General features: G+C 39.9%; 2 protein-coding genes across 2 annotated transcripts in view; both read left to right on the top strand.

Annotated features, from left to right (window-relative positions):
- The first annotated feature begins 50 nt into the window (after positions 1-50).
- Positions 51-1,972, top strand: LOC108974487 (DNA methyltransferase 1-associated protein 1). The gene is made up of 7 exons (XM_018942346.1): positions 51-286; positions 355-458; positions 515-800; positions 870-1,200; positions 1,258-1,516; positions 1,580-1,734; positions 1,802-1,972. The coding sequence occupies exons 1-7, from the start codon at positions 189-191 to the stop codon at positions 1,889-1,891; spliced, it is 1,323 nt and encodes a 440-aa protein (XP_018797891.1). The 5' UTR covers positions 51-188; the 3' UTR covers positions 1,892-1,972.
- A 3,991-nt stretch (positions 1,973-5,963) lies between these two features.
- LOC108974529 (toll-like receptor 9) overlaps positions 5,964-24,973 on the top strand; it is a 36,997-nt gene continuing 17,987 nt past the window's right edge. Inside the window, exon 1 of the mRNA XM_018942424.1 lies at positions 5,964-7,364. Within this exon, the coding sequence (XP_018797969.1) occupies positions 7,330-7,364 (35 nt within the window). The 5' untranslated portion in view covers positions 5,964-7,329. The remainder of the gene's footprint in view (positions 7,365-24,973) is intronic.

A 24,973-nucleotide genomic window follows, 5' to 3' on the forward strand; every position in this document is an offset into this window, starting at 1 on the left:
AAACGTAACGTCTGGCATCGCCTTAATTGACAGTTGAATGCATCTGTCATTCTACCAAATAAACATTTTTCTCCTCTGAGCATTTCATATCAACAAATTTAGAATATTTAGCGCATAGTGCGAAAATTGTAATTTATTTGTGGAATATTCTTTATTCTATCGGATGCAGTTGTTAGAACAATTGCAGAATGGCAGATGTACGTGATATTTTAGACATCGAGCGGGCGAATACGCCTGAAGTGACTCGTGAATCATTTCTGGTGCAGAAACGGCGGAACTTTGAAAAGTAAGTTTATAATCGCTGAAAGCGAAATAATTGAATTAATACTATATTTTCAATTCAAACAACTGCAGAGCTAAAGGAGTTTCCAAACGACCAGAGGGTATGCACCGCGAAGTATTCGCTCTGCTCTACAATGACAACAAAGATGCTCCACCGCTTTTACCAACAGACACTGGTATATTATTTGTATATTTTTACCTAAAAACAATTCAGCATGAAATAATTTTGTAGCGCTTGGTATTGGAGCGGGTTACAAACAAGCGAAAGCTCGTTTGGGAATGAAAAAAGTGCGGAAGTGGGAATGGGCTCCTTTCAATAATCCAGCACGCACAGACGGCGCTGTATTCCATCATTGGCGTCGCACTACAGACGATCAAAAGGATTATCCATTTGCCAAATTCAATAAACAGCTTCAAATACCCACCTACACCATGACAGAGTATAACACACACTTGCGCACGAACGTACAAAAGTGGAACAAAGCACAAACTGATCATCTTTTCGATTTGGCTAAACGGTGAGTGTTGAAATAAAGTATATTTCAAATTAAAAAAATATATATATATTTCTTTAAAACAAATTTTAGTTTCGATCTGCGATTTATCGTAATGGCTGATCGATGGGATCGTGCACAGCATGGCGTTAAATCTGTGGAAGATCTGAAAGAGCGCTACTATGAAGTGGTAGGTCTGCTTGCCAAAACCAAGGGACAAAATAGTGACAAAAAATCATACGCTTTTGATGCAGAACACGAAAGGAAGCGCAAGGATCAATTGAAAAAATTATTTGAGCGAACTACCCAACAAGTAGAAGAAGAGCAAATGCTTTTGAATGAGCTTAAAAAGATCGAGGCACGCAAGAAGGAGCGCGAACGCAAAACACAAGATCTACAAAAACTCATCTCACAGGCGGATCAGGTACGAATATTTGTGTATTCCTAGTAATTAATTTTGAAAAATCCTTACCCACACCAGCAAAGTGATGCCGCTACCAATGTGCAGAGCGCACGTAAATATGAAAAGAAACTTGTTAAGAAAAAACTGCATCATCAGCCGCGTCCCTCGAAGGTTGATTCGGTCGTAAATGCTATAGAAATAGGAGGCAGTGGCATAAAGTTCGCGGACCTCCGTGGATCTGGTGTATCTTTGCGCTCACAGAAAATGAAACTGCCTGCAAACATCGGTCAGCGTAAGGTGAAAGCATTGGAGCAAGCCATACAAGAATTTAAAGTCGGTGAGTGATTTTTGTGCTACATTTATTTATACTCGTTGAAATTAAACGAATTTTTGTTTGTAGATCCCTCGCCGCCGCCAACCGAGGAAATATGTAACGCATTCAATGAACTGCGCTCCGACATGGTTCTGCTGTGCGAATTAAGGACAGCCTTGTCTACATGTGTTTATGAAATGGAAAGCTTGAAGCATCAGTATGAAGCAGCATGCCCGGGAAAGGTGAGCTATCAATACAGCTATTTTTGCATGATAGGAAAGATTAAAAAAAAAAAAAAACTTTTTGCAGACTCTGAACATTCCACCGTCTCTAATACCAGCCGAACCCATTAAGGAAGAAATAATTGAGCCTGGTACCTCGGCCAGCACAAATGCGTAGTCTTCTAATAAACAGCAATTTTTATGTAATTTGCATTCATAAGATAAATGAACAACAGCAAGTTGGAATTAAATCGAACAATTAGTTTTTTCTATCTAAATATTTCTTTGCGTCGGACGAACGCTTTATCGCCAGTATTTGTCAACTCCTTGACGCTCATAAGCGTTGGCAAATTGTATTTATCGAACGCCTACAAAGGTGAAAAATGGCAAAGATGGGTATTGAGTTAAGAATGGGAAAGTCAAATTAACAAGCTTGGAACTTCTGGACATTTGCGTCGGTTGCACACATTCGCTGTCGTGGGTATGCGCCTCTGCGGCAAGCGTGTGTGTGAAGCCACTTCTTTATTTGTTCTATTAAACAGCGCTAACTTGGTAGGCAGTAGAGCTTCTTTATTGGCTTGTTGTTGTTGTAAAATAGCCAGGGAGAAATGGGATTCGAGAGCTGCATGCCTCGCCAACTCGTTCGCCGCGCTTACATATAAGGAACACTTTGTCGGTCCAAGGCGTCATATATGGAGTGATTGTGCCACTTGAAGCGAGAGTGCGAAAAGTGTGTAGAATAAAAATACTAAACATGAAGATGCTATTTCAAGGCCTCAATTGTGTGTGCTTCAAATTTCCAGCAGCATGACGACAATATTGTCTTTTGTTGTTGGTAACTTATCGTATGAATGTACCAAATCGTAATTGTGTGTATGTATGTGTGTGCTACTTGTTCATCCTACATTTTTCGCCATTTAAGCTACTGATTACGGCAGTGGCTCGTCCACCAGTCCTCGTTCTTGTAGGTATGTATCGAATATTTCCAGCTGCCGCCGTCACCTTGGTTGTCCTCTCACTTAACACAGTATGCTCACTATGCCGATAAATGCATGTAAATATATGTGTGTCAGTCTGAACTTGTAACTGTAGTTGTGATGAAGTTTGTTTTAGAATTGGCGACTGTTATATGTATTGTTTTAGTGTTGTTGTCTATTACGAAAGTTCACATTTGTTTTGTATCGTTTGAAAGCAAGTTCGTATTGTCCCAAAGCGATAGCGCGCGAAGTCGGACCTGCGGCAGCGTTGCGACGGCGAGGCGACTTCTAGCTTTGACGCGCATGCACTTGTGTAAACACGAACTGTTTGTACATGTGGATGTGGACGTACACTCAACATAACTTCATTGAGACGCGCCACCGAAGGCGGCTTCTTTCAACTACATATATAATATATAGATGCAAGCAGGCGTTGACGACAGCAAGCAATAAAAGTATACTGCCATGAAAAGTAGAGAAGCACTTAGTTACGGTACATATTATAGGCTCATTTTTTATCACCTATTTTAACCTAGTTTTGCAATATGAGTATAAATAACTTTAAATATATTTTCAGATCCTTTCATTTACATGGACCGAACTCGAATTGTAATAGATCGGTAGTTTTAGCACTCGATCGTATGTTATATCGTTGGAATATTTCCCTTGTATCGCACTTATAGAACCCACAAACTCTACCAATTTGTATAATATGTTTGTATCCACCTCATCAGCCTTTGTACATTCAGCGCAATAGCCGTATATGGCATTTCCCCGATAAGATTTCGGGGATTTAGTTGTCCCCGAATCGGCTCCGTCAAGTTGTAGTTCAGCATGTATGATTTCCCTGTCAAAAAACAATTATCTGTTTCGCTGATAATGCTTCGTACGCGAGCTACTTTTGTCGACAATTCACGCTGGTTGGATTAGTTTAGACCTAGGCCGATCCAACATCCCCGATCCCATCGGCCGGGAAAGCCGGTCCATTATGATACCAGGTCTTCTCCATCTGGTTGTTCCGACGGAGTGGTAATGCTTCCTCCGGCGGGTAATGCGTCGGAAACTCTCAGAGCTGCAGTGTTTTTCTCCATTCGGACGACATGACCTAGCCAGCGTAGGCGCTGTATTTTAATTCGCTGAACTATGTCTATTTCGTCGTATATCTCATACAGATCATCGTTCCATCGAAAGCAGTATTCGCCATGGCCAATGAGCAAAAGCCCATAAATCTTTCGCGGAACATTCCCCTCGAAAACTTGGCAAGAGTTATTCTGTGTTGGATTTCGAGAATGATGATAGAAGATATTTCGTCTTGCCCTCGTTCACTTCCAGATCCATTGGCTTCGTTTCCTTATTCAGTCTGCTGAAAGCAGAAGTAATGGCGCGGTTGTTGAGGCCAAGACTATCGATGTCATCGGCGTACGCCAGCAGTTTTACTCTCGTATAGAAGATTGTACCTGTTCGATTAAGTTCTGCAGCCCGAATTATTTTCTCCAAGAGCAGATTGAAGAAGTCGCACGTAAGGGAGCCGCGTTGTCTGAAACCTCAACGTCAGTTCACACAGCCGTATTAGTTTTGCGGGGAACCAAATTCAGACATCGCTGCATAAATTTCTAAGTATTAATTGCAAAAACTCTCAAATATCGGCAAAGCGCTTTGAGCCTTTAACAAATTTAATGTAATAAGTAAATGAGGATTATAACGCGACCTAAGGTCTATTGTGTCCTCTGCTAAGTCACAACGACTCACTTAGCCCCAGCAAAATGATAAAATCCAATTTACTGGTCAGTGCTATTGAGGCAATGTGATCCTTTATCCGGCGCCTAAAGACTGCTGAGCAGTCAATTAGCATGTATTCTGGACAAGAAGCTAGGCCCATGCTATATATATATATAATATATAAGTGCTTCTTGAGCTTAGAACGGCCCATGTTGAAAGCGACAAGTAGCCTGAGTTTTTTCTTTGGGAGGTTGATTACGTATTTAAACCTTTTGAGGTTCTAACCACCCATTAGCAACATGCCTTGGCGCATTAGTAGGAGTTGTTGTCCATGCTTCTGCAGACCTCATACTTCAGTAACTAATTTCAAATTGTAGGAAGCTCTAACCTCCCAAGGCATCTCTCTAAAACACTTAATTGTAGAAAAATGTCATTCAAGGGTTTGCCACTGTACTGGAGCTCTGCTAAGTTTTAAGATTCATACACAACTGGCTTTGTGTTTTAAGCGGACACACCGCCTTGGCATAGCTGGGGAGCAAGGAAACCGCAACAACCGCAAAAGTTTGCGAACAAAGGGCGGCGCATGCGCACACACATTTCAGATTCAATTTACATGCAAGTGCTTGCGGCGTTGTGAGGCAGTCACCAATTCACAGTCGCTCAATTAACTCAAGCGAAGCTTTTGCACGAAGACCTTCGCTGTTTACGCCCATCACTAAGTGTGTACAAATATACACACGTCCATATATTTAAATATATATATTTGAATGAAGAACAATATTCTTCGCTCATTCAGCGAAAAATTAGCACATTTAGCCATTGAATGAACTGCGAACTGCCACAAAGTGCAAATGAATGCAAATAAAGGTGAGCTCCACTTCACCCACTTGAATGGGCGACACATTAGCGCTTCTAATGAGAATAGCGGAATAAAAGGCTCTTGCCTACTTTGTAACACAATACGCCGCCGATACTTAATTCGCCAATAATGCTAAGATTAGCACAAATTTAGTTATAAACACACACATACACACACACATACATATATGTGGTGGCATCAGCTCATTCCGGCCAGCTTGTTCGCTCATAAATTTGTGTGTTAACGCTGCGCTTTCAATCAACTCAGCCTAAACAGGCGTGGTGTGAGAGCCAGGTGAGAGCCATCGGACGGACGGCGCTCGAACATGTTGTGAGTAGTTTTGTGCGACGCCGTGTGTGTGCGGCGCGGCTTACCGGTTGAGTGCGTCTGTTTTTGTGAATGAATTCATTGAGGCGCGCGCGTAGGTTTACGCTCGCCAACAAAAGCAACAACAACAACGGCACTCCTGCTTAATGATCGCGCCGTCAGCCGCGCACGCAGTGGTTGTTGCAATGTACAACAGCTGTCGACAGCCAGTCAGCCAGCCAAACGCCAACAATCAACCACCACCAGACAGCAACCAGCAGTCGACAGTCGGCCGCGGTGTGCATGTAGGCGAATCAACGCAACCGACGTCGGCGCGCGGTCCAAGCCCACACGTTGGCTGTTGATGTGCTCAGTTGAGTTTTGGTTTCCGCGCTGTCGAGTCAATGAAATCGGAAGGCCTCAAATTGTTGTTGGTCGTGGTGAAAATTTTTTTGTGAGCATTTTTGGCAATTGTGACTACAACATTGTGTGTGACAAATGCAGTTGCGTTGCAATTTTTATAAAATTTATAAAACCAACGGTGGTTTTTAGTGTTAAAGTCAGCGGGTTCGTGGCTTAAGTCTTTTGTATGTATTTCTTTTTTCATTTTGTAAAGCATTCTGGAGCCAGTTTTTCGCTTAGTGGAATTGTCAGCTACATAACTGCAAAATAATTGTTAAACTCAAAGTGCAATTGCAAGCAAACCCGAAAAAGTTTTTTCGAATTAGTAAAAAATAGTCCAGTGCTTAATTGTTGCTTCGTGCGTGACAACACAAACCTTCTGAGGAGTCTTCTTAAATGCCTTGAAGGCAAGAAACAAAAACGTTGAAAGCAAAGAGGCAGACAGTGCCTGTTGACACGGCGCGACAGGATACACGGCAAAAGAAATAAAAACAAAATAAAATAAAAAATAATTATTTATTCAGTTGCATTGTAGACGGGCATCCGTTTCCGGCCCATTGTTCTAATAACTCACACACACACAGCTGTATATGTGTGTGTATGTGCATGCACAATTGATATTTCCATGAATGAATCAGCAGCAGCGCCTGCTAGCTGAGTGATCAAACAGACCTAGAGCGACACGATAAAACACACGCACACACAGATAGATCTCTGCGAAAGGCAATAATATAGTGTTCGGTAAACAGCGTGACATAAGCGTTCATTCGTTGACAAAGCAAAGCGCATTTACCTGCCGAAAAGTAAGAGCAATTGGAAGCACGCCTACCCGCTTGCGCACCGCGCCGCCGAGTGAAAGGAGCAGTCGGCCAAAACGACGCAACAACGCAAGTGCATTCAGCCGTACCACACACAAACACACACACACGCGCGCACAAAAACGTCGCGCAAATAGGGAAGTGTTCGGCGTAACGGAGATAAACGTACGCATTTGAGTCGCAGATAAGATGCTTATCACGCTTACAAATCGCTCCGAGTGAATAAACAACACGTCCGTAACACACACACACACACCCAACCCAACAACCTTACACACACCTTATAGTTCTGTGACTAGCATTTGCTTCGCGGTCTTCTAGCTGTTTTGTTGCTGTTGTTCGCTCTGTGTCACCTAAGCACTCAATAGAGTTTTCCGAATTCGCTGTTTGTCTTTCACACACAAAAGTGTTTGCGGTGCGCGTAGATAAGCCGCGCTGTGGACAAGGCTACGCGTCATTCGGCTGAGAAAGTGAAGTGCCAAGTCAAGTCCAATTGCTTCCAGCGTAACCCAGGCGGCCTAAGGTAGCTGCAGGTATGGCGGCGGACATCCGAGCAACGGCTCCTTTGAGGTAAGTGGAGTCAATATTTTTATCTTAGCGTCCATAGCTGGTGACCGATGTGTATGTATGTATGCTTATTTTTGGGGTATGGCGTTTAGCCATGGGTGGCAGGCTCGATTGCAGTCGCTTCAAGCAATGATTAACAAAGACCCCAAACAGATATTTCAATAACGCTTTGTATTTGTGTTTATTCCGTCATTTATCATAATAAAATATTTGCACTAAATTGTTGTTCTTTAAGCCGCTCTTAGTTTTGGCAGTTATACAGGCTCTTGCTTGGATTTATTATGATATTGGTGAAGAAAGTGAAGTTATTTCATGAAAAAGTTCGTCGGTGATTTTAATAGGCTAAATGTATACTAATATTGTTGGAAGTAGGAGATTGTTTAACTAGAAGACAATTTACGGACTCCTAATAGTATTCTTCAGAATTTCACTCTCTTAATGAACTCTTTTTTATACGACCCTTCCGTAGAGTAAAAAGCGACCAACGCTAAAAATAGTCATTCGGCTCTATGCTGGCTCAGGCTTATGAAGGTAAATATTGCGGAGTACTGCTAAATGCTAGAGACGGCATTACGAAGAGGGTAAACTTAACTTAGAAGTTTAAAGCTACTCTCGCAGTAAGGCGGAGTGGAATTATTCCACGTTCGACCTTCTACTAAGGGACAGCATTGGAGCAGACATTGAGGGATCGCATACCAAACAGTGTGAAGAAATCAATCTCCAACGCAACCAGCGTATCGCTATACTCATCGATTGTCAAGCGGTAGTGAAAATGATATTAGCTTATCAAGTCAAATCGCTTTTAGTGGAGCAGTGTATAGGAAGGCTGAACCGCCTACACCTGATCTGGATGCCGGGGCATAAAGGGGTAGGCGACACTGAACTGGCCGACAAACTAGGCCGCTCTGCAGCGGCTCCCAAGATGATACGGTCACAACCAAGGAGTTGTACCGCATGGAGAAGAGAGTGGGGAGAAAACTACGCTGGCAGCAGGCAACAGGAATGCGCCACGCCAGTTTACTATTGGGAGGTTACAACCAAGCAAGGTTTAGAGATATGATCGACCTCTCGCCAGACAAATTCCGTCTTCTTGTCGCGCTCTATACTGGGCACTGCAGCCTCAAGAAACACTTGTCCAACACGGGCATAGTCTCTTGCAGAAAACTTCACACCTCATAATGACTAAGAACCGGAAACTCCAGAATATCTGAGATCGCCCAGCAATTTGTAGAAGCACGCTCAAGGCCATTGGAACGATCCACTTGGACAAGGATCACATCACCTCCATCGCGCAGTGCGAAAAAAATTAAAATTTTATGTTGATTGAACTGATGTGATGGAGAGTTATTAAAATAATATCCACAACAAATTTCAAGTAAATCTGCAAAAAACGCTCAAATCGGTCCGGTGGTCGCGATACTAAAACGGCCGTTACTTCAGAAATAATTTGAATTTTAGAAAATAATTTAAAGGAGATATTTTTGAATATCTGAACTATATACATACATATATAAAATTAAAAAAAAACTATTTTAAATTTTTTTAAAAATCTATACTGGAAAATTTGGTTTTCGGATTTTCAGGATTACTGAATAAAAAAAAAAAAAGTTTTTCAAATTATTTTCTTAACGAGTTTTTTGTAAACTACACACGATAGATGAGTTTCTGGGAAATATTGGAACACTGTGCAAAAGATCGATCATACAGCTATATTTTTCATAAAAAGGGATACAGAGAACACCAATATGTGTTCTAAAAATCTGGCATTTAAAGAAAATAAAAGTTCACACAATTAACAAAATTTAGTTGATACTATTATTATTTTAGTCACTATGTATGTGTTTCTTGAAGGAATCGCAATGATTTAACTAAATTATTAGTGAGTAGTGAATTAATTAACCAGCTTCTTAAGGGATTTCCCACAAAGCACAAACACAAAGTGATTCCTCAAATATTTTTAATTATTATTTGACCGCTTCAATTTTGTGCAGCGTTGGGAGCTTCATTGAGACTAATAACAAATTCCATCTAATTGTTGGTACAAACATTTACATGTGTGTGTACAACTGTACATACATACACACACACACAGATCGCGTTTGTTCGGCGCAACAATATTATCATATTATTCTTTGGCCTTCATATTCGCTTGTTTTTTGGATTCTCAACTTTTTATGGGCTACTGAAAGCCATTATTTTCGTTTTTGTCGAATGACAACATGCCGTCGACTCATCGCCCCCACACCACTTTAGCCGCTCACTCGCACGCGGAGCGATGGCGTTTGTGCCTTAAGTCTTTTATGCGCGTCGAACGCTTTGTATTTGCTCAAGAAATGAAGAAAAAAGTGGCAACAGCAGCCAGCGCTTTTAGAGCTCACCAGCTCACCATCTACCCACCTGAACGCCCACATGAGGCCAACACTAATTTTTTAAAATTATTTCTCAAATTCGTTTATTGCTGTGTCGCAGAAGCTGACGATGGCGGTTAGTGGCCGTGTAGCAGGTTTGCCTTCGCTCGTTCACAGAGTTGGTACCAGTGTTGGCACACAGCTACTTGAAGCTTGACAAGCGCTGCGCAGGTTTTTTTCGGCCAGATTAAGCTAAATATTTGTCATTTGCTGCGCCTGCGGCTCCGACTCCGGCTGTGGCCGAGGCTGTGCGGCTGTGTGGTCCACAATGCGCTTCGAGTGAAAACAAACACCGTAAAATAGAATGAAGAACATGAAGAAAGTAACCGTAACAGTGGAAGAGCGCTTACAAGCTACAGAATCACACCTCATAATGACCTTTCACATTTTTCCAACACACGGCGTGATCCCCAATTCTTGTTGTTCTCCGATTCTACACGTCGCTGGCAGTGCTCCATATAAGTTTGCGTTAGGCCTCTGTTATTGTTGTTGTTCTTATGCCGGTCGAATGCTAATTGAAGACGCTCAACAAAGGCCACAACAGCATACTTGAGCGTCATTCCTCAATATAAATGTGCGCTCAAACACTTAACACATGCATATGTATATGTGTGCATGCGAATATGTCTATACGAATACATATCGGCGCTTGGTTATTAATGTCTGAGCCACTGACTAAGTCTTTTGTGTTGCATATATACGATTCGGAAGCTTGGCGCAAAAATAGCAATCTGAGTCAGAGTCGCGAGTTTATTCAACCTACGCCTGAGAGTGTATGTTCTTGGGCGCTGACAACAAACAACAAGTTCAGACCGTTTTTACTCACAATTAGCGCGTTCTTAGCCGCTTTCGCAATGGCGAAAATGAAGGTGGCAAAAACGGAAAACACAAAAAATGCATGTACTCTGCACCATTTCAATGGAGGGGCGACTAGACAAGCGCCAATTAGCAAAATGCAAAGTTTCTTAGCGTTTTCTCGAAAGCGAATGCCAAAAGCGGAAGTGAGTAATAAGCGCTGTAGACAATTCTATTTAATCACATTTAAAGATATTAGTTTTTTAAATAAAATTTATTTATGGTGGCCCTAGACAAGTGCCAGCCTCAAACCTTGGCCCAAGCAAGATATGAAGTTATGAAACAAATTTTCACCGCCGAGGTAATTTGAAGCTTCCTTTCCTAATAGCTTTGAGAAAAAAGTTCACCCAAACATTAATCAAGGGAATGCAAAAAGTGCTCTTACCTCATCAAGTTTACAGTCAAAGTAACTATTCGTCTCAGAGTCGTTTTATTGGGTAGTCGAAAAAGGATTTTTGTGTTTCTAATCGAACTTCAACTTTCTAAATTTTTTTATATTTATAATGAATTTTAATGAACCAAATATGTACCATTTTGGTTGAACACTTTTTACCATTTTTCCGCTAGAGACCTTATTACATTAGTATAAAACTTTTCTGGTTTCCCGGCGAAAAGTTGCGTCCGTCAAGTAATTTTCAGAGGCTTCTTTTGAAGCCAACTTTACAACATTGAGGAAGTTCTGCATTGACCGAAACAAATATTTAGTAGTCCGAATGTATAAGATCAGGGCTATATGGTGGATGAAACAAAGTATTCCAGCCAAGCTCTCCCAGGTTTTGCCGAGTCATCAAAGAGGTGTGGTGCTTACCGTTGTTTTTGTGGAAGACGAAGCCCTTTCTGTAGATCAGTTCTGACCGTTTTTCTCGATTGCTTGTTTCAATCTCATCAGTTGTTAACAGTTAAATGTAGAATCAATCGTTCGACCAGGCTGGAGCGGCTGATAATGAATGATCCCAATCCTAACAAACAGTCAGCATAATCAATTCTGGCTTTGCGACCATTTGAACACTTGAGCTTCACCATGCATGGACCATGATCTTTTCCCCACATTATTGTCATATTTGATCCATTTTTCGTCTGCTGTTACCATTCGCTTCACAAATGGTTCGATTTAATTTAGTTTCAGCAAAGAATCGCAGATGTTAATTCGGTCCATTAAATTTATCAAAATATGAAAAGCCTTTTTCGACTACCCAATATATGAGATCAATCGCAGTTGCGGACGATTAGATGGTGAAGAAGCTAACTGAAGTCCATTCTCAATATGGAAAAGTTTCATATATGGTATGAATAACTGATATATATTACACGTTCGACAACAATTTCTGGCAAAGTCCACAAACAAACTTCCAAGACTTTAAAAAGTGAAAAACCAACTCTTTCCAACTCATCTGCTGTTTAGTATAAAAATAATCATAGTTGTCATGAATAATTCCCAAAAACCCTACGCTGATTGTAAGAAAGCAGTGGCGCTCATTGTGGCAGCGATGTACAAGACACTGTGGGGTTCCTACCGCCTATCCCTGCTGACTGTATTGATAAATCGGCTCATTTGCATTAAAGCCCCATGAGGTGACTGTAAACCGCTCACTTACGCTTGCGCTACTCGTACCGGCTGGCACGTGTGTGGCAAGTGCCGCACTGTGATCATTGTGTGTGCGCGCGCGCCTCATTGGTTTCGTCGAAGGCAGGAATTGCCAGTCACAACGCGCCGCCGTGGGTGACACTTAATAGCTGGCACTCAAACTTTTGTAAGCGACTAATTTAATGAAATGACTTTTGAATTGTGGCACGCGCACGGCAGCGGAAAAGTGTGTGCGACTGCATAAACAGTCATAAAAGTTGCGCTGGCTTATGAGCAACGAAATTTCTAGCGACTGGTGTACACCCTGTATCAGCGAATGTGGCAACACGTAACGCCGACATGTCATATCCAATCTGGCGGCTGACGAACGCCTACAACGCGCCGTCAACAAGCGCACAACCAACAACGGCGCAAACAGCAACAGTCGCTGCTAAAAGTATACACCAACACGTATTTGTACATACAACAACAACAACGGCGTCAACATCATCAACACGGCCAACAATGGCAGTACATCAGCAACGCTTTCGAAATCCTCCAATTAACAACGCCATCACACCAACGCACTGCGCCAACCAAAACGCCAACTCTAATAGACCGCTGCAGCGCCGCGCACCGGCTGTATACGCGCTGTGTGGGTTTTGAACTTGAGTTTTAAATTTCGAAAATTAAAATCAACTGATTACTGAGCAGCAGAGCGCCTTATGCAAATCATGCTTAATGCTTGCACTTTTAACATTTTTAATGGTAATGCGTTGTACGCAAGCGCTGGATCACCAATCACTTCGATTGCCCCTGCGATTGCTGTTCAATGTTCGCGCTGATCTGTTTTCACTGGCGTTGCCAGCACTAAATCAAAAATGTTGCATTTTATAGCATTTTCACTTGCAATGAAATCAGCTAAAAAAATACAAAGAAAAACAAACACGCTTGCATTAGTTTAAGAGAAAATCAAATGAAATGCTTGAAACTGGTTACGCGGTTGATGGCGTACGCCTCCACCAAAAATATACTTCACAACTGTCAAGCGGCACTTCCACAAACACATGTGTATGTGTGTATGTGTACAGAGGCTGGTATGCGTATCGGAAATGTGTAGGCGAGTGCAAATTGTGTATTTATTTTATTTCGTCATTAATCTGCATACTTAATTATGTTTGCTTCGAATTAACTTCGAAGTTCGATGTTTAAAATCCATTAGAAAATGAAAATATAGTATCTATTGGAAATTATTTTTATTGTACTAAATACTAACGAAATGGAAATATTTAGCGTATGATGTTGGTTAGTCGAAAAAGTCTTTTCGTATTTCTAGTAAAATTTCAACTTATTTCTTTTATATTTATAATGAACTTTAATGAACCAAATATGTACCATTTTGGTCGACCACTTTTTGCCATGTTTCCGCTAGAGACGTTATTAAATTTGTGTTTTTTTTTTTTTTTGTTTTCTCGGGGAAAAGCTTGTATTTTTCGCAGGCTTCTCTTGCCGAGCCAACTTTACTCTGTTAAGGGGGTTTTGCTATGACCGATAAAAACTTGTCCGATGTTGCAGTTGTTGACAGTCAAATATAGAATCAATCGTTCGATCATGCTGGAGTAGCTCATAGTGGCTCTTTCGAATCCCACCATACACTCAGCATAACCTTTAGAGGCGTCAATCCGGGCTTGGACCATGATCTTTTCGCACATTATTGTAGTATTTTATCCATCTCCTGTTACCTTACGCTTCAGAATTGGTTCTATTTCACTTCGCGTCAGCAAAGAATTGCATATATTAATCTGCAAATCCATTAAATTTTCCACAGACAATTCATGTTTTACCCAAACATCGAGCTTCTTTTTGTAGCCAACCTTTTTTAAATGATTCGAAAGCGTTTGATGTTAGGTTATTTAGCGCCTTGGCTGCTTCTGAGACAATCATTAATCTTTTTCATAATTTCATCGCTTTTTTCAACGGTAGATCAATCAGAGCGAAGTGCATCTTTCACATCGGATGAACTTCTAAAAATCAGAAAGTGCCAAACTCAGTTAAAAATCTTTCTAATTTGCCTAGTGGCCTTTAATAGGTCATACATTTGACTCTCGACCAAGACTTATCGCAAAAATAGTAGAATGGTTTTATGTTATTTTTCCCAAAAATGTATAAATCTCTTTAAATACTCAATGGAATATATAAATGAATGAATCCATTCACTATTGGAAACTCATTCACTTATTCCTAAATCATTCATAATATATTTCCTGCTTATATATTCATACCCTCTTGTAGAAAATAATATCCTCTATGTATGTATGCACATAAGTCCACTTCCGTTTTAATGAAACAAAGGCTCACAACAAAAACAGTTACCACCGCTACAGCATTTCGTTGCATTTCATTTAAAAATTGCTCGAGTCAGCGACAATGTTCCAGCAGTGCAAGGCATTTTGCATACGAACGTATGTATGTATATTCACATATTCAATCCTCCTGCACAACGAAAAATGCCTTTTACCTCACTCAAATGACGAAACACTTAAAATTCAATTATTTCTTCTTTGGAAACGGCATAAAGGACGAAAGGTAGACTGACTGAAGAGCGGCAATTCTATAGCAACTGCAATAATAAAACCAATGCCTGAATGAAAATACGATTGAGTGTGTGTATGCTTGACATTGATGTTCGGACGCCACAATCTTGGCCAACCCTAAAAATTTTTGCACCATGTTAGAGTACTCCACAAAAGGCTTCTCTACAGAGCAGTTGTGGACCAGATCTGGTTTCCACGTTACATCATCATTAGTTACCTTTTAATGATCCTTATTACGATAAAATTTATAATAAGTTAATAATAAATATTACATTTTATAGATAACTTGTCCTAGAGATTTTCATTCAACGCGAAAAGTAGTTTCCGAAGTAGTCTTCTACGAAACCCGCATTAGTCCAACAGAGAAGGAGTTAGGGAGATGATCTAGAGTACTCGGATGCTTAGAGTTGGAGCATACAGTATGGTTGTTCCCAAGTATATTTACATTTACTATTATTCTGACGCCACTTGGAGTACAATTCACATCCATACATGAGTATTTGTGATTTTTGTCGGGAAATCCATTGTTGTACCCTCACGCGGCCACAGCAGATTCTCACTTCTTTCGCATTAAGCGCTGCGTGCACTCGCATTGTAATTGCTGAATGAAAGGAGGCGAAGGCAAAGACGATTTGGCTTTGTTGGCCTGGTGTTGTATAGTCTTTTTGTTGGCTCACAATATTTGCGCTGATTTTATGTATTTATTCAAAAGTAAGATTTAACTTCTTCTGCTGCTTCTCGCTTTTGTAGCGCACACAGTGCAAATAATGAGCGAAGTGAAAATTAACCGAGACCACAGCCGAGACGGCAGCTGTTGTCCGCGAGTCAGTCGAGTGTTGTTGTATGTTTCTGTTAGGCGATGTTGTTGTTTTTTGCTTGCTCCCAATTTTCCAGTACGTCAGTGATTTCAAACAACTTATGGTTTATTGCTAAATTTTCATTGAATTAAAATAATAAGAGCAATATGAACTGTGACTATCGAGCCGACTTTATCGACATGAGCACGAACGATTATGAACGGCTTCGTTAATGCGTGTAAAAAGAAAATCTTCGCTTTTCTTTCTGCGCAGTGTAAATATTTTTCCAATTCAGTGAATTAGAAATACTTTAATCGACTTTCAGTCGGTTTTACTTTTATTTCATCATGCGTGGTGCGTTTAACTGCAGGGAAATTGAATCAAGTCAGGTTCAGGTCATGATATCGATATCATAGAAGATTGTACCTGCTCGATTAAGTTCTACAGCTCAAGTTAATTTCTCCAAAAACGGTCCTTCCCGATCCTGACGGATCTTTTAATGTTGCTCAACATCAATTTGCACAGCCGTATTAATTTTGTAATTTCAGACGTTGCGGCATTAAGGCAGCTCCTTTTCGTGCTGTTAAAAGCAGCTTTGAAATCGGCGAAAAGGTGGTGTGCCGCGATTCTTTTCTCACGGGTCTTTTCTAAGATTTGGCGCATGGTGAATATATGGTCGGCTGTTGATTTCCCAGGCTTAACGTCACACTGATAAGGTCCAACCGGTTTGTTGACTATTTTAAATCTCTTATATGAAGTAAAATCAGTTTTTGGAATTTCATAAAAAGTTTTGTACATAATATTTCCCCTGATAATTTGTTAAGCTCGCTAAACCAGCAACGTCAAACACAACTCTCGGATTAAAACGTTTTACACACAAAAACGCTCAAGTAATTTTCACAACTTCGCTTGAATTCGAAAAATGCGCATTGATTTTCAGAGATTTTCACCATTTTAGGGAAAAACGACAATCGCAACAGTTGTTATTATTGTTGGCAAATAGTGGCGCTTACGTGGCGACTTTTCATACCCGCGTGGTAGTTCGTGGTGGTGTCACCATTAGTTAAGTGCAACTGCAAATACTTGCGCGGCGGTCCAAATATGGATCGCGCATCGGCTGTTACTCACTCGTAAATTGTTTTTTCACTCGTTTTGCTCCGTAGAATTGCCGTTAAGTCGAAATATTTATTAAGAAGAATAAAAAAGTTGTTGGAAACTATGCGCTGTTGCTGACTTTTCAGCAATTCAGAGGAATGGAATAATTAATTGTGAGCTCTGGGGATTTTATGTTGCCCGTCTTTGAAATACGTAGTTAAGGCGTCGCAATTTATATCGCGCAGACGGAATAAATGGTGTCGAAACTCAGAACTGTCTGTTTGTATTTGGAGTGACTGAGCATTTGGTGCTGCTGCAGCTGTCACTAAACTGTTCTAGCTGCATATTTTTGGTATTGTTAACTTTAGTGATACTTTTGAATCGGAAAATAAATAGTTTGAATTTAAAAACTATGTTTCTTTTAGAGGTTATACTTAGAGCTTCGTAGTAGGTTTTACCGACTGTTTTAGTACTAGAATGTTTAAGCTGAAGAGATCTTTCTAGCTGAGATTACCTTTTAAAAAACCACAAGTGTTTTGATGTCATCCCAGAAGGAAGCTTATAGTCTTGCAAATTTTTCGATTCTTTCTACTGAAATAATCGTTTTGTATATTGTAGGTACTGTCTGGGACCTATGACACACCTGTGGTAGTTATTCGGAATTAAATCTTCCTATCTTCTTAACCTAAGGAGAAACCTTATGTTTGATTCGCAACCATTTTTCCCATTTTAACGCTATACGAGATTCGAAAATCTTCTCGACGAAGATCTAAAGGCCAAACACTAGAACTAATAGAAATAAGACTAGTTCAACTAGTTTCTAACTAATACAAATAAGACTAGTTCTCAACTAGTTTGAAAACTTGTAGTATCATGCCTCAAACCAGCCCGTTGCTCAAACTCACTGATCTGAAGCAAGAGCATGAACCACATACGCACTCGAATAGTATTAAGTAAGTTAGAATCGAAGTTATCCTCAACTAGTGAATGTTCCTACAGGGTCGCTTGTTGGTTAGTGGGCTCTGATGTCGTTTATGCGTTTGGAACTTCTACCTGCACACAACTCACTTGGCTATAACAATAAACCACAAACAGAACAGTCAAATGAATAAGCAATACAACAATTAAAACAAAAAAAAAAACAACAACAGATGTTTGTATTTACATACATAAATATATGCCAGTGTAAAGCATATACACTTTCATAGAGCCAAAAATACATACAAAATAAGTACAAATGACAGAACATTGTTGGTAGTCACAAAGCGTGGCGCTGCAACCGGAAATTAAGCGCACTCAAACGTTTCAAAAACTGTTGCTGAAAATACGAAAACACCAATGAGAACAACTAACGCGCCCGCCAAATGAAACAGGTGGCCAAGGGAAGCAGAGTGTGCATGCAAGCGCCGTGACAATCGTCGATAGTCGTCAGTCAATGGGTTGATGCACCGATTGGAGGGCTGGGTGTTGGGCGCGCGTTGTTAGAAATTTCAATACAAATAGGAAACATTTTATGCGCAATAAAACTTTAAGACCAAGGTGTCAATGCACGACGCGCTAATGCAGTATTCCGGAGCTATCCGCGCATACATATAAGCAAGTGTGTGTATGTTTGTGCACATTAATTGCCTGAGGAAGCGTCAGACTATTAAAAAAGTCGAGTTTTGGTAATTTTTATTATTATTCAAATTATTTGTGCATCCGCTCAGGGCTTAACAGCTGAGCTACACACACACACACTTTAGTTCCTCTGGAGGCGCTTTTGAGCGCTTACTTCGTAGTTTTCATAAATTTGTCACACTTACTTGCATATAAGGGGGGCAGCTGTTATGATTTATGGATTGAGCCGTTGTATCAATGTAAATGCGTGTGCATGTGTGTGGTGAGTGGATGCAGTCTATCGGAACCACTTGCTACCATTTAAGCTGGTTACGCTCTGATTTATAGCACTCACAATACAAATATTTATCTAGCAGCAACAACAAACACAACAAACGGTAGCATCAAAATTGTTAGCTTACATGTTGTCATTGCGGCACAAAAGTGTTGAATTGCATATGAAACGGATGTGCACTTGTGCAACGGAAATGCACAGCTTCATGCATATGCATTACAATGCTTTGAGCCCGAGTGCCATAAATACTTTTAAACCAAATGTGAACAAAATGAAACCAGACAATTATTTGTGACTTCTAGAGCATAGCTGTGTGTTTTAGAATGGATTTCCTTCAAATCTTTTGCATTTGAACGTGAAAATGCCATAAAATATAACTTTCCACAAAGTTCTTACAGTATACAAGTATACAATATATTGCACAGATAATCTGTCGTATACATACTTGTAAATGTGAGTAAGTATATCTTGAACAGGATATATTTCGTTTGTCACGCAATTCCAACAGAAAATATCGGAGAGAGCTGAGTGGATTTAGGCATGTCCACCTGTCCCCTTGTCTTTATATACGCGGACTGTTCTAAATTTTTAAGATATTGATCAAAAATTTGGCACATATCCTTTTCTCTTTAAGAAGCTGAGAAGGTTTAATAAGGTTGGTCCAAATTCGGTTAATCCCACTTGGACCGATATTCGTTCTTTGTGTTAACCTTAAACTTCTAAAAAGTGGATCACCAGATCCTTAACAGACGGCGAAGCGTTTTGAGTTTACCCACAAAACCATTAAAGCAGTTAATATCAGTAACAAGAACTTCGCTAAGTTCGAGATATTTCAATCTCAGTCTTGCAAAACTTGCGCAATAAAGAAGGAAATGACGAGAATACATTTATAAGTGTGGCGAGATTGGCTTTGCTTGAGAGCCAGGAGTTCACTCCGAACCACAAAGATATCGCAGTCGCACAAGGTCTGATCACTGGAGGTCCAAAGGTAGGTTCAAGAACGCATGCAGGAATTGGAGAATCAACTCGATCAAGAAGGCTTACCCAGATTTTGCTTTAGCAAGAAGACCATCTTCCGAGTGGCACACGTTAACGCCAAGTTTTACGTGCAAGTCCTCAAGAGACTCAAACTCAATCGGGTCCGACAAGGCATCGCAGTCGATTGAAAGTTGCACCACGACAACGCCTTTTCTGTGAACAGCTACCTAATCAAGGCTGGCATCCCAACGCTTCCGCAGCTCAGATGTGGCCCCCGGACTGTTTTTTGTTCCCTTGTCCGAAAAGGCAAGCATTTTAAGACGACAAAGAGGACCGGGTAGCATGCACCTCAGCTCTTAAGACTATTCTGTAGAATGCCTTCCTATTTTGAAAGTCTTTAAAGAATTGTAACGATTAGTTCAATACATTTTTTTTAATCGACTCAGTCCTATTACTTTCCGGACAAATCCTGTACACTCTTTGACCAGATCTGAGCTCAAAGCTAATATAGCCGCTGGGCTGTCGGACCTCTCTGTTGGCAGTTGAACATCTACTGCTACCTTCATGGTAGTCACCTCCACTTACAAAATGCAGAGAAGGTCATTATTATTAAAATAAAAAAAATTTATAATATTACTTACATCTTGAGAAAACATTTTTTCGAACAAAAACAATTCTATTTTGGTAAAAATAGCTTTAAAGTAATAATCCAAAGAAGTATATAAGAATAAATATATTTAGAGAAACGTTCTTGTATTTGCTTTAGTAGCTACTTAATCTGTGCAGAGTGCCATTGCATTCGCTCTTTGGAAAAATACGATTATTTCTTTTCTTTACCAAACCAACACCGCCCACTCCTCCACAACTAAGGGCATGATTTCGAAAATCGCCAAACTAAATATTGAGGGGCAAGCAGTACACGTTGTTGACCGCCGGAGGCGTAAGATGCACAGCTCGCAAAAATAATTTCAATTTATCCGCTATTTTAGCAGTTCAACATGTTTTGCTCTTCTATGCCATTTACAAATAAATTCATCGACATATTTTGCAAGAACTATATACAGATATACTTACACATAACTATATATATCCCGTAAGTGCTTAACTATATAAAAAACTGTCAAGAAAAACCAGTTAAAGTGAGTTCGCCGCCAAAACGGCAAAGCTATATACGTAAATGCATTCATACCAAATTGTTGTTGTTGTTGTTGCAGTGAAACTACGCAAATTAAGCTTTTGAGCATTTGCTGCGACAGTCGTCGCGTCGGCGGCATCATTATCATATCGCAACGATACCATCTGTTTTGCAGTTGCGGAGCCTCGTTGTTTTTTTTTTTTTTTGTTTTTGTTTTTTGGGAAGCGGCATGCTGCTCCATCGAAACTGTTGCCACATTTCTAGTCAGCCATCAGCACGCCTTCAGTACGCAAAAATACGTTAACGCATATGTATCTGGAGGCATCATGAACTTCGTTTTATAGACATGGATTCATAACTGTACTTCTGTCTAGTAACGACGTTCCCTAATCTTCGCTCAATTAGAGACTTTTCGTTGATTTTCTCTATTTGCGCGATTATCATTGTTGTATGTATGTCTGCATGCCTTCATTGCTCTCGCCTACCTTACAGTTACAATTCACTTTGCGCAGGCGTGTGTGCGTCCCACACTCGTCCAAGCAAGCAATCTTGTTATGTTCGCTTTTGCGCGCCTACATTATAAAATGTACGTGTGCATTGTACACAGCAGACATATTTACACTAATTTATATAGATTTATGTGTACAAATATCTTACTATCTTAATTTTATAAGTACTATGGCTAAACTTTAAAAGTTACAAAATTGTGTTTGAAACTGCGAACAAAAGCTTAATTGAATATGTAAACATTTCGAAAATGTGTTCCAAATCTAAAAGGTTTCGTTCTTAAATCTAATGTTGTATTAAGTCCGCATATTACATAATACGATTGCTTAGGCTGAATAAAGAATACATATTATTTTTCTAGATTCTATTTGATTTAATACCAATACAAATTCTTTTTTTTCGTGATAAAAAACCTATAAAAAAAATAAAAACAATAAAAAGCGTCCCTTTGGCTGCGCTGGAGTTATTATACATAAGTACATTACTTATAATGTATAACTGAATCAGAAAACTTAATCAGCAAACGGCTTGCAACCAATGAAAATCGGTACTCTTCCTAACCACATTTTTTGATATAAAGAATATTCAAATTAAATTTAAGTTAATAAATAAGAAAGAGTTCTATCGTGATTTTGATAGGACAGTTCGCGTGGCAGCTATAAGAGATAGTAATCCGATCTAAACAATTTGTTCGGAGATTATCACTTTGCCTTAGGCAATAATTAATGCCAATGCCAAACAAGATATCTCATCAAATGGCAAAGCACTTGATTTCAATATATTTTGATTGATGGTATAAAACAGGTGTTCCAAGTAATGTTCCTTTTTTTAAATAGCCCTTTTGGACAGATCTTGCTAGAGTCGTGTCAAGCTGTCGTGTTATTTTTGTTCAATATTGTTTGGCATTTCATCATGGAAAGACTTACGCTTGAACAACGTTTACAGATCCTTCAAATTTATTACGAAAATTCACGTTCTGTAAACAATGAGTATCGTTCTTTCACATAACTTATGGTCAACATAATTGGCTTACTGATCGGACTATTCACAACACCATCATCCATCTAGAGACCCAGCCTTCATTATTCGATAATATCCAGCACACAGTAAATATAGCAAAACGAAACCCGCTCGACTTTACAAAGTTACATGAAGATCAAAAGGTTTTCAGACAAATTTTGTTCAGCGATGAGGCTAATTTCAATAGCTCAATGAAGAACAACCTGAAGAGATTCAAGAGCTGCCATTTTATCCAGAAAAACGTGAAGTTGTGATCTCGGTACCATTAGCTCCCAACAAGACGGGCCACTTCGCATCAATCAATTGCCTTTCTATTCCGTGCTCCGACAATTCCTCTTCGATTTAGGTCCTGTAACAAAGCATCACGCGTGTCATTCGCCATTTATCAGTCGAAATGCTGAAACGAGTTTTCGAATGTTGGACTCAACTGATGGACCATCTGAGACGTAGCAGCGCCAATTTGAAGTTTCTGTGTTTTTGCTAAAAAAAAAAAAAATTTTGAACCTCGAAATCTTCCGAGATCAATTTTGTTGAAATTATCAATCGTCAGTTTATTAGATCTCGAAAAGGTCTGAAGCTAGCTAAATGATTCCCGAAGCTGGCATACAGATATCAATAAATCTGTAATAGCTGTACTCAACTTTAACATAGTTCGAAGATCTCAATATCGTCAATATTTTATTTAATTCCCTTTTACTGCTCCGTATATAATACGAAGCGAGATAAAGCGAACATCCAATTTCCTTCGCTCTCGAATATTCGCAATTCCAACCTACACGTAGACATCCGAGTCAGGTCTGCAGCCATATTACTTACATTTCTACATGCCACTCAAAACGCCCGCGAGTATAAATGACAATTTAGCAATAAAAATTTGCATTTGCGGTGGGTGATTCACCGAAACCACAGCGTACAAAGCACCGAACGCCTTCACACTTTCCTTGTGCTCATCTGAGTGATTCGAAATTCAGAGCCGCAACGTTGCTTGGAACAGGAAATATCAGCATACATACGACATAGATGTGTGTGAATTCTCGTAAATATATAGAAGACCCTCCTCGGCGGTGGTTGCGAGCCAAAAGCGTGAATCCAAAGCAGTGAAATAGATATTTGTACTATATATTCACTGGTGGATTAGTTGCAGACTTCGAATTTATGGAAATGTAAGCGTACGTACATATAAATGAATATACTCGCATCTCTGCATATTTGCAACAGACACATAAATTTCGGCGCGCTTTCCTGCGCATGCGCAGATTGACTGCTGACACTCTGGTCTTTTTGCCGCCTTCGAGGACGTTTGACGGACGTTTCTTAGTCCATTCTGCGCGCACTGCACCGACGCCCATGCATGTCAACCACATCACCGAGGCAATTGTTTTGTTTATGCCTCTTTCATTGCGCGCGCAAAGCAACTTTGCGGCTTTATTTCGGTTGGCATGGCAGAAATGAAAATTGGTGGCAGACACCAGACAGCAGACAAAGACCGTAGGCTGTTAGCTGGCCACGAAGCCAACATGCCAACATGCCAGCGCCGGCAGGAAGGTAGGCAGACAGCCAACAGCCAACAGCCAACCTGCGCCCATGCACAGATAAAAACGCAATTGAGAGTAAACTTTTATTACACGCACGCACATTCACAAATACATACATTTACTCGTATTTGTATGCCCCAATGTGTATAAATATTAGGTGTATTCTGCATTGTTTCGCAGATCGCTTTGATTGCGTTTTCGTTTGCGCTTGCGCTTATTGTGGTTCCAATAGTTGTGAGTTCCGCGGGCCATGTTGAGAACGCCCACGGTTGACATTTATGGTTACTTGTCTTATAATGCGCCGCTCGTTTGTTTTATTTGGCGCTATGCTCTGAGCCAAGGTTCAAGCGTTGGTGATTGCACGAAGTTGCTTTACCCGCGAGCAAAATAGGAAATTAATTCTTATGAACAAAGCTTAAAAAAATGCTCGGAAATGTAGATCGTTACAGTTGAGGTCTCTCTTCCACATATAACCTAATGCTTTGGTTGAAGCATGCATGGAAATTTGAGAGATGAAGGGAGGAAATGTGTAAAGTGGTGGATGCAAGGACATCTACTGGTTTTCTTTGATAACTTTAAAGCCAGTATATAAATAACGTAAAACTCAGATTTTTTCAAGAATTTTTATCTCATATAAAAAATTAAATATATTATTAGAAAGTTTTATTGTTACAACGTACTATATTAACAAAAAAAATTCCGAAATTTTTGGAAAAAATATGTTAAATGCCATTTTCGGCGATCCCTCATATAGAAGGTGCCGCCCTGTTAGCAAGATAAATGAAACACGCCTTACAGAATCTTAAAGTGAAGAAATACGAGTTTTAGTTAAAACCTTCACTCACAACTTTGACGAAGGAAAAATGGAAATTTAATTTTTGGCATAAATTTTTACACAACAAAATTAAAGTTTCAGTGAAAATTTTGCGCCATTTTTGTTTCTCAAATAAAAGTAATCGAAAAAAATCCTACATCCTTTCTTTACAAATTGTATCTCAAAGGCTTGTGTACAATTTCATGTAGATCGATTGAATACTTTTCTAGAAACCGCCAGCTGACTTCAAAAACACAGTTTCTAGCGCATAAATTCCCAAGGCTATATCTCCGAAACTATTATTCGGATCAACTTGGAAATTTAGGACAATATTTTAAAGGTCTCGTAAAATTTAATAAAGCAATACAAAATCGATTTTGGAAACCCTTAAACTCATGTAACACCTTAACTTCCTT

This window comes from Bactrocera latifrons, unplaced genomic scaffold (assembly GCF_001853355.1).
Source record: "Bactrocera latifrons isolate USDA-ARS-PBARC rearing strain unplaced genomic scaffold, ASM185335v1 scaffold_56, whole genome shotgun sequence".
NCBI lineage: Eukaryota > Metazoa > Arthropoda > Insecta > Diptera > Tephritidae > Bactrocera > Bactrocera latifrons.